This window comes from Echinops telfairi, unplaced genomic scaffold, assembly GCF_000313985.2.
Source record: "Echinops telfairi isolate 266 unplaced genomic scaffold, ASM31398v2 ScPeMD7_22;HRSCAF=79, whole genome shotgun sequence".
Taxonomy (NCBI): domain Eukaryota; kingdom Metazoa; phylum Chordata; class Mammalia; order Afrosoricida; family Tenrecidae; genus Echinops; species Echinops telfairi.
The window spans coordinates 6175795-6186583 of NW_022103919.1; the positions used below are offsets into that span (position 1 = coordinate 6175795).

General features: G+C 55.9%; 1 protein-coding gene across 1 annotated transcript in view; it reads left to right on the top strand.

Annotated features, from left to right (window-relative positions):
• The window catches only part of LAMC3 (laminin subunit gamma 3), an 86253-nt gene that overhangs the window by 34027 nt on the left and 41437 nt on the right, over positions 1-10789 (top strand). Inside the window, exons 4-7 of the mRNA XM_045288521.1 lie at positions 2769-2935; positions 5358-5546; positions 5631-5748; positions 7872-7970. Of these exons, the coding sequence (XP_045144456.1) occupies positions 2769-2935; positions 5358-5546; positions 5631-5748; positions 7872-7970 (573 nt within the window). The remainder of the gene's footprint in view (positions 1-2768; positions 2936-5357; positions 5547-5630; positions 5749-7871; positions 7971-10789) is intronic.

Sequence of the window (10789 nt, forward strand, 5' to 3'; positions counted from 1 at the left end):
AAAAAAAAAGAGTTACAGTCTTCGAAACTCACAGGGGCAATTCTACCCTGTCCCATAGGGTCAGCACTGACTCATAGGCAACAAGGTTGCTTTCTGTTGCTGTTTTGCCTCGTGACATAATGGGTTATGTGTTGGGCTGCTAACCCCAAAGTCAGCGGTTCGAAAACAGCAGCTACTTCTTAGGAGATGGATTAGGCTGTTACTGTCGTGATCTACATACAGCTTTAGAAACCCACTCTGAGTAGGAATTGAATCGATGGCAGAGTGAGAATGCTCTCTTCTTAACCAAGCACTTCTTCAAAGACCTGATTTCCAAATGAATCACATGGTGAGATTCCAAGTGGACATCAATTTGAGAAGACAGTATTCAACTGACCTCAGGGAGCTGTGGCCACATGGCTCACGGGATGCGTCAGCAGGGTTCAGATTCTGTCACATAGTGTCTGCCGCTGCCTGCCCTCAGCCTCAGTGTCCTTGTCGGTGAAATGGGGACAATAAGGGCCCCTCCCACCAGCAAAAAAAGGCAAGCTGACTGCTCAGCCCAGGACTGGGCACAGAGCACACCGCAGGCTCAGAGCCCTGTCACCCTCTAAGCTTCTCAGCTCAAGACAATGGAATGGCCTATAGAGTGACAGCCCCATGGGGTCAGGCCAGCTGAGTACGTCCTGCAGCTCCTGAAAGCAAGCTCTTTGTCCCCTCCTGAGCCCACCCATCTCCTGTCCCTGTGGCAGTAGTTGGGGACATGGGCCCAGTGGTCGTGGTTACTGTTAGGTGCCGTCGGGTTGGTTCCGACGCATGGACACCCTGTGTACCGCAGAAGGAAGCACCCCCCGGTGCTGTGCCATCTCACAGTGGGCTACGCCTGGGCCCATTGACGCAGCCACTGTGCCAATCCATCTGGTTGCAGGCCTTCCTCTTTTTTGCTGCCCCCACCACTTTACCAAGCCTGATGTCCTTCTCCAGGGACTGGTCTCTCCTGACATGCCCAAAGTCATGAGATGACGTCTGGCCCTCCTTGCCTCCAAGGAGCATTCTGCCTATCCTTCTTCCAAGACAGATCTGGGGAGTCCATCGTGCCTTTAATATTCCTCACCAGCACCGTGACTCACATGCTGGTCTTCCTAAATCAATGTCCAACTTTCACATGCATGTGATGGGCCAGACAAGTGTCAATTCTCAAAGTTAACATCCCTGCTTCTGAACACTCTAAAGAGCTCTTGTGCAGCAGATGCACGCAATGTAATGCGACCGACGTTTGATCTCTTGACTTCTGCTTCCATGAGCATTGAGGACAGATCCACGCAAGACGAAATCCTTGACAGCTTCCGTGTTTCTCTGTGTATCACATTTCCTGCCGGTCCCGTTAAGAGGACCGTGGGTCTACACTGAGTGCTGATCCACCCTGAAGGCTGCACTCCTTGATCTTCATCCGCAAGCGGTTCAAGTCCTCCCCCCTTTCAGCAGGCAAAATTGTGTCATCTGAATAAGCCTTCTTCTAATCCCGATGCCACCTCCTCCTTCAGATCCAGAGAACCCAGCTTCTCGGATTATTTGCACAGCGTACAGATTGAATAAGGATGGCGAAAGAATGCAACCCCGATGACCATCTCTCCTGATTATAAACCATGCATATTCCCAGGTTCTGTTCACACAACCCTGGATCCGTGTACAGGTTCTGCATGAGCACCGTGTGGTGTTCCGGGATCCCCATTCTTCTCAAGGTCAGCCATAGTGTATGATGGTCCACACAGCCAAATGCCTTAGCAGAGGCAATAAAGCACATGTTGACATCTTTCTGGTATTCTCTGTTTTCAGCCAAGATCCAGCTGATGTCAACGATGATATCCCTTGTTCCAGGTCCTCTTCTGAATCTGGCCCGAACCCCTGGCAGCTCCCTGCCAATGTACTTTTGCACCTGTTGTTGGATGATCTTCGGCAAAATTTTACTTGCATGTTTTCTTAATACTACTGCTCAACAATTTGAGCATTCTGCGGAGTGACCTTTCTTTGAAATGGATACATATATGGGTCTCTTCCAGTCAGTTGGCCAAGTAACCGTCTTCCAAATGTTCTGGCCTAGAGAGTGCATGCTTCCGGTGCTCCATCAGCTTGTTGAAGCCTCTCGGGTGTGATCCCATCAATTCCTGGAAACTCGCTTTTGGCTAATGTTTTCAGTGCAGCTTGAACTTCTTCTCGCAGTATCATTGGTTCGGGCTTCTAAGTGACCTCTTGAAATGGTTGGATGCGACGACTCGTTCTTGGTACAGTGACCCTGTGTGTATTCTTTCCATCTTCTCCTGTTCAGAAGAAGGAGGACCCGGGGCTGTGCTCCACAACAGTGTCTGCCGGGTGTCCGGACAAGCTGGGGGCTGCCATCCTCTGCCTCCTCCTTTTAGACACCATTGAAGGAGAACCCTAGGAGGCAGCGACCCTGACCCCCACCCCCACCCCTTGCCCACCAGCCCACCCCTCCCCATGGGAGCTAGATGATGTCTCCCTGGGTCCCTCCTGAAGCCTTCTAGGGCAGCCCTGCTGACTCTGCCCCTCCCTGGCTGGTGGCCCCGGTCAGTCTCCGTGTGCCTTGGGTTCTCCATGGATCAAGTGGGGAGCATATGTGGGTTTATACTCTGACACAGCTCAGAGCAGTGAGGGCCTGTTACCCAGGCTCTTGATAAAGCTCACACCCATGGGGCGGGGGACGGGTGTGTGTGAGCTTTACTGCCTGGCTCTTAGCCCCCTCCTCCTCCTCCTCCCTGCTGTCCTCCCAGGTGCAAGTGTAACGGGCACGCCAGCGAGTGTGGCCCCAGCGAGGCAGGCCAGCTGGTCTGCCAGTGCCAGCACCACACCACAGGCCCGGACTGTGAGCGATGCCTGCCCTTCTTCCAGGACCGCCCGTGGGCCCGCAGCACAGCCGAGGCCGCCCAGGAGTGCCTGCGTGAGTGGTGGCCGGGAGGGACCCACACCCAGAGCCTCGCTGTGGGGCTCCACACGGCTAGGCCTGGCTGCCAGCTGAGGCTCTGGGCCTCCCACATGGATGCAGGGAAGCTAGGGGGTAACCTTTAAGTCTCGGTCTCCCTCATTGTCAACTCCCCCCACCACCACCCCGCCCACCCAGTCCACCCTAGAAAGAGGCGCCCGCAGTGAGAGAGCGGTGGTGGTGGGGTGCCAAGGGGCCTCCAACGTCTTCCTTTGTCTTCGCTGCTCCAGCCCCAGTTGCTAATCAAAGCCAGGCCACCCCAAATCCAAGGGGGGTGCTGACCTGCCCACCCTGGGTTTCCCATGGCCCTAGGCAGCCCTTTGATGTCCCCTCCGCCTGAGTGATGTGGCTTGGCTTGCCAAACCTCAGAGACCCACTGAGAGGCGTCGTACCTTCGCTGGTGGCATGGGGCCATGCGGGGGCTACCGCCTTCCTGCCCAGCCCGGCATGCCATCCACCCAGACGCCGCCCACCTCTCTCCACAGACAGCCATCTGGTTCCCTTTAGGCTTGCCCGCCTGCCCTGGCGTCGCCCGGCACTGGTGCTAATGCATGGAGGAGAAGGCCACCCTGACCAGGCTGGCCTCTAGGACCTGATGTCCTCTGGGTCTGGAGCGGCCAGTGGCCAGGCTGGGATGGGACAGCCTGTTCCTTGGGCAGGACACTGTTCTGAGGGACAGCTTTGGGCTGCCTGGGCCCTAATGGGTTCCTGCTGCCCTGCTGGCTCACACCCTCCAGAGTGTTGCCTGTGCCTGGGGTGCTGGGCTGGCTCCATGTCAGGGACACAAGGGACCAGGTGGCTTCTGCTGAGCCTTCACCGCTGTGGTCACACCTCTGTCCTCCAGTTACCAGCCTGGGAGCCAGGGCATTGTGCTTGAACCCCTTCCTTGGGCCCAGGCCAGGTCGGCCCGAGCCTCGGGTCCTGCTGCTCGCCCTCAGTCCATCCACCTTCTGCCCTTGACCCAGGTGCATCGCCTCCCCCACTGCATGCCTGAAGCGCCCTCTGCTCTGCCCTCTGGGCCCCCGGCCCTCCTCCACCTGAAGCCCAGCACGCCTTTGGAAGCAGGGATTCTATTCTGCCCATATTCTGCTCAAAACCCTTCCAAGGACCCCGTGCACCAGAGTGTAACCCACTCAGACCCCTAATGACCCCTCTGACCTCACAACAGCTCCCCACCTCCTCCCTGCCCAGCCTGGCCTGTAGTCAAAGGCATGTGCTGTCCTCCCGCCCCCACACGGGGCTCCCCTATTTATCTCCTCCTCCTTCCCCTGGTAACTCCTTCTTTGCATCCTTAGCCTGCTCCCTTCAGGAAGTCCCCCCCACCCCCCACATCCCGCTCCGATTCTCCTCCCACAGGCTCTTCCCTTGCTCTTTGTAGGTAGCTCCTGGACGCAGGAGTGACCACAGTGTGACCACAGTGTGAGGATGAGGCCGCTTGGGCACAGGAACTGGGCCTGTGTCCATCCTGGTACAGCCCCCTGAGCCTGCCACAGGAACAATATGTGCTGTGAATGGATGGATGAATGGATGAATGAATGAATGAATGAATGAATGAATGAAAGATTGGAGGCAGGTTGACGTGTTTTACATGAAAGGCCAGAGACACACCGTCATTGTCCCTTAGCGGGTCTGCAGGAAGTTTTGGCATGAACCACACTGCAGCTCTAGAGGGTGGTCAGTCTGCCACCCTTGACCCAGGGATCAGCCATCTGGATTTGCTTAGGATGATCCTGCCAAAGCCTGATGTCTTTGTTAATGGTGTCCCCTCCCTGCCCGATAGAGTGTCTTGTGTTTTGCATGGTCAGTTTAATACCTTTAATCAGGCCAGACCTGCTCCTGTCCTGGGCCATGTCTGTGCCTTCCAGGGAGCTGCCTGAAAGCTCTGGCACAGCAAGGTTACCTTGTCCTTACTCTCCTCCTATGCGCCCTGAGGAGCCCTTGTGGGTTGTGGGTTAGGCTGCTAACCATAAGGTTGGAAGTTCAAATCCACTAGCTGCTATGTGAAAGATGAGGCTGTCTGCTCCCATAAAGATTTACAGCCTCAGAAATCCAAAGGGGAGTTCTACCCTGTCCTATAGGGTCACTGTGAATTGGTATCAGCTCAGTGGCAGTAGGCTTGGTTTTTGACTACATGGCGCTGTTGGGTAGGCATTTGACTGCTAACCACAGTGAAAGCAGTTCAACCCCACCAACCGCTCCTTGAGAGAAAAATGAGGTTCTATGTTCTGTTAAAGATGTACAGCCTTTCAGAGTCCATACAGGGTCACTAGGAGTCAGATCAACCCCATGGCAGTTCCAGGGGGGCTGTTTGAGGCACCTCTCCAGGGAGGAGCTGGGTGGGGGCTCATCCCCTTCTCCTCTGACCTCCCCCTCCCCCCAGCCTGCACCTGCAGCGGCCACTCAGAGGAATGCTCCTTCGACCCGGAGCTGTTCCGCAGCACCGGCCACGGCGGGCGCTGCCACCACTGCCGCCACCACACCGCCGGCCCACACTGCGAGCGCTGCAGAGAGAACTTCTACCGCTGGGACCCGAAGATGCCATGCCAGCCCTGCGACTGCCACCTGTCTGGTGAGTAGTGCCCCGCCCCCTTCCCCACCCCACCCTGCCCACACCTGTCCCGGTTCACACTGCCCCACGCCCTTCCTCCACCAGGCTCCCAGCACCTCCAGTGTGACGGCTCGGGCACCTGCGCTTGCAAACCCACTGTGACAGGCTGGAAGTGTGACCGCTGCCTGCCCGGGTTCCACTCCCTCAGCGAGGGAGGCTGCAGGTGAGGGCGGCCTAGCACAGGCCCGGGAGTTGGCAGTGGAACCATGTGGGATGTGATACTTAGGGATGCCCCTGCCCACGCCCTCTTTTTCTTCCACCCTGTCACCCGGGTGAGGATGAGGGAGCCTCAGTCCCTGCCCCAGGGGTTCCTAGTCCCGGGAGGGCGGGGGCCAGATTGGGAACTGGGTGGTAGTTTTGGGGATTGTGGGCAGGCTTCCCTCAGATAGAGGCTCTGGCTTCTACCTGAGACTGATGGGTGAGGGCCAAGCATGGACAGAGGGAGGGTGGACATGCCAGGAGAGGGCAGAGCACGTGCAGAGGCCCTGAGGTGAGTGCAAGCCTGCGGCACTCAGGTTCCCCCAGGGGAAGGGGTGACTCGGCATGTGGTATGCAGAGGGGAGTGGGTCCCGGGGGGGGGGGGGGGGGGGGGGGGGGGGGGGGGGGCTGAGAGAAGCAGTGGGCTGACACTCGTGGTGGGGGGTTGAGGTCAAAGGCCAGGACATGATGTCAGTTCAGATTTGAGTCTGGACTTGAGCAGGGACACCATTGGGCCGATGAGACCCTTGGAGACCGACTTGGCCAGATGTAGTCACAGGGGGCTGCGGAGGGCCTGACACACACCTCTGTGCTCATCCTTCTTAACCTATTCGGACACCAACCCTTCCTCCCCTGCCACTCTGCGTCGAGGCTGGGCTCGATAATCTGTCACAACCCAGGGGCAACCCTCACGGTTAAGGGGGTTTATTGGGGAAGTTGACACGTCCGGATTGGTAAACGGTGAGAATATGGTCTTTGAGCTCATGAGCCAGCAGCCAAGCCTCTCTCTAGTTCTCAGCCTCTCAGTATGTGCTAGCCAAATCTCACTCTGGTCCCGGGTCTCAGCCACATAAAGTCCTTTGCCAAGAAGGTAGCTGCCTGCCGCTCTGTCTCACAGTCCCAGTCTCGGACCAGATGAGAAGAAGGGGTTCCTTGGCCTTGGCACGGCTCCTCCGAGTCTCCGTGCCACCGTCTCTGGGACATCTGGTCTCAGTGCCTCGGCCACTTCCGACAGAGAGCTTGGCGTGCTCTCCCAAATGGCCCTGCCAGTTAGTTTCCTCTGTGTCCCCCAGGCTCTTATGTGATGAGGAATGGCTTTGACAGAGGGGTGCTTTATCTGATGGAGCCCACCAGACCCTCAAGGAAAACAAAGCATGGTGTCTTAAGCCCCGCCCTCTACTGAAGTAGTCCTTAGGGGACACACACACACACACACACACACACACACACACGCCTGAGCCCAGGGTGTGACTTAGTTCACACCCTCTACTAAGGTCAGGTCTACACTCCACCTTTAACAAAGGACTCCTCCAAAATAGGACCATCGCCACGGGCACAGAGTCCAGAAGTAGAGCACATCACATAAAGGGATTGTGGCTCGAAGGGCCATATTAGCGTGGTGTTTGTGCGCATCATGCTGTTAACCGCAAGATCAGTAGTTCAAAACCCCCAGCTCCTCTGGGGATAAAAAGATGAGGCTTTCTACTCCCACAAAGAGTTACAGCCTTGGAAACCCACAGGGGCAGTTCTACCCTGTCTTGTAGGGTCACAAGAGACTCTACTGGAACTCTGGTGGTGTAGTAGGTTACGAGTCGGGCTACTAACCAGCAAGGTCAGTCGTTCAATACCATCAGCCAAAGAAAGGCAGGGCTTTGTATTCCCATAAAGAGTCACAGTCTCAGAAAGCCATGAGGGAAGTTCTGCCCTGTCCTGTGGAGTCCCGATGAGTCGGAATTGACTCAATGACAGTGAGTTTGGTTTGGGGTTTTTGAAGATCTCAGCTAGAAGGATGTGTGAGTGCATGGATGGATGGATGGATGGATGGATGGATGGATGCATGGATGCATGGATGCATGGATGCATGGATGGATAGGTGGAAGGATAGGTAGATGGGTGGATGGGTAGATGAGTGTATGGAAGGATGGGTGGGTGGGTGCATAAATGAATGAGTGGGTGAGTGAGCAGAGGGATCCCTGTATGGGTGAGGAGATGGGTTAATTCCTTGGCAAGGTGGGTAGGTTTGGGGGCTCTTCCAATTCTGGAGTTACTCATTAGACACTTTTTTCAGTTGTCTTGTCTCTTTGACAGGCCCTGTACCTGTGATCCTGCAGGCAGCCTGGGCACCTGTGACCCCCGCAGTGGACGCTGCCCCTGCAAAGCAAATGTGGAAGGCAACCAGTGTGACAGGTGAGTGAACTGGTTCAAATGTTCATCTGGAGGAGGCCCGAGGAGTCACTTTGGAGCTGTGGAGGCTGGGGGCTGGGGGAGGTCACAGACTTGACCTTATCCATCGCCCTCCACCCCTCCTGGAATACCACATCTACCATCCAAGAAATTACCCAAAGGCTTCATGACCCTATTGACCCTCACCATTTATGGGTAGTATAAGCTGGGGGGGTGGGGGGGTGGGAGAAGCATCCTTTTAAAATAGCATTCACACAACAACCATCTGATTTCACACCCCTGGCAGACATCACTAATGGAGCATGGTGCATGCACCCTTTACAATCAACCCTACTGTAGCTCCAGAATCTTTCTTAATGCCTTGCTTTAAGAAACCCTACGCATTGACCTGAGCATTAGCCTATTTCCACCCTTGCTGTGCAGTCATGCTTCAAATGGTATGCGAGAAGCTCATCAAAGGTGCAGGGACTTTTCCAAGGTCCCACAGTGCTTAAACTTCCTATTCCAAGCCCCCAGGCCCTGGCCTCCTAGCTTCAGCAGTGGGCTTGGCAAACAAACACAAGTCACCTCCTTGGTCACTCACACACATTGTCTCCTCCTCCTGCCTTTGTCTCAGACCTTGCAAGCCTTAATGCCCCCAGCTCAGGTCTGCCGGGGCTACTTTGACACCCTGTGACTGAGTCCCAGGGGCCGAGCTGGCCACAGACCGTGTGTGAAGTGCCCCACACAGCACACTCTATCACAGCCGCTCTTCTGCTTAGTGTGGGTCAGTCCTGTACTAGTTCAGGAAGAAGCCAGCGCCAAAACCGTGTGGCCGCTCCCTGGCCTCAATTGTCCCTGGCCAGCCCCAGGCTGCTCTTCATCTTGTCTGTGCGGTCTGCAGGCCCCAGGGGAGTGACGCTGACCTGTCCAGGGTGGGGTTAGGGAACCAGGTCCGATCCGAGCGTCCGAAGACCCCGCTTTTCATCACAATGCTGCTATGACTGCCTCGCCACTTCGAGCAAGCCCTCTGCTCTGAGCCTCAGTGTGTAAGTCTGTGAACGGAGAGGCTTGCTGAGGAGTGCTTGTCTGAACTAACTGGGTGTCACCGCCATCAGGCAGTTTCTTATGGACCAGATCCCTGCACTCCAGCAGGCTCAGACCGCGTGTCCGGGAGGAGAAGCCAGAATCGTTATCGGTGAAGCATTTTCCCCAGGGCCCCTTGCAGAAAAAGGAGCGCAGGTAGCATAGTGGGTGACAAGTTGGACAAGGTCAATTTACAAGGTCAGCAGTTCAAAACCAGCAGCCACTCCATGGGGGAAAGAGGAGGCTTTCTACTCCGGTAAAGAGTTACAGTCTCAGAACCCCACAGGAGCAGTTCTACTGTGTCCCATAGGCTCGCTCTGAGTCGGAATTGACTTGATGACAGATTGGACCTTGGAGAAATGGTTGATTCTGGAACCAAGGAAACTATAAGCTGAGCCCGGAGCATTTTCTAGGGCCTGAAAAGGAAAGAAGGGCTTCGTCACAGAACGGAATAAGGACACATAAACAAGCGAATGAACAAGAGCAGAAATAAATGATAAGGGCATATGGGGTGTGTCAGCAGGACATGGGAGCTGGCCTGAGAGACCCCTCCAGCCAGCACCACTGAGCCACAAAGCCGGTCGTGGTGCACCAGATTAGCCGTGAGTCCACACCGCTAAGCATAGATGGCGGTTTCAATAAATGCACGGGACGAAAGGAGACATTTTCCTTCCGGAAGAAGAATCCCAAATAATGAATCTAGAAGGGATGAATGAGGTCGAAAATCACCGTTGGAGCCTCACCGGCACCAGCCCTGCAGGGCAGGCCACACAGACAGACGAGGGCTAAGAGGAACGGGCCAGGCTTTCAGGGTAAAACAGCTCCCTTCAAGTGTGCATTCATTAGGAGTGGCTTTTAGGAGCCCTGGTGGCATAATGGGGCAGGTGCTAGGCTGCTAGCTGTGAGGTCGGCAGTTTGAAGTCACACGCCGCCATGAGGATGTGCAGCTTCAGAAATACCAAGTGCACTTCGACCCTCTGCTGCAAATTGAAACTGGCTCCACGGCAGTGGCTTTGGTTTCAGTGTGGGTGGTGGGTTTAACATGGTCACTTTTGGGGGTTGGGCGGGGGCACTTTCTACCTAAAGGAGGTAGAGCTAATTCTCCTCCTTGGGCTGGATTCGGAATCCTGGTAGCACAAGGGTTAAGCACTCAGCTGCTAAGCTGGTTGTTCAAACGTCCCAGCCACGCCATAGGAACACGAAGCGGCCGTCTGCTTCCAGAAAGATCCACGGCCTTGGAAACCCTGTGGGGGCCTCTCTCCTCCGTCGGCATAAAGGCGACAGGTTGTTTGGTTGTGGGGGTTGTTGTTTGGGTTTGGGGCTGAACTGGGTGTCCCTGGCTGGTGTCCTCTGGCTCCTGGCGGAGAGATTGGCAGTTTGACCCCCCTTCCTGACGCCTCAGAGGAAAGCCCTGGGAGCCTTCTGCTTCTGCGAGAGCATCTGCTTCTTGGAAACGCTGCGGGGGCCCGCCCCACGCTGCCACCCGTGGGGTCAGTCATCCCGAGTCCAAGTCGTCGTCGCCACGGCAAGGGCTTGGAGCTGGATTCACCGACTTGCTTTTAAGGAGGAGACCACGCAAATGGTATGGTGCAGAAAACTGGCAGGCGCTACCTTCGCCCAGGGCTAGAGGTTAACCTCCCTGGTGAGAGCGAGAGGGTGCACATGCAAAGAAAACAAACCATTGCTGTAGAATCCATTCCACCTGCCAGCAGCTCTATGCACCCCCCAACCCCGCTCCCCACCGGCGGGAGGGGGGG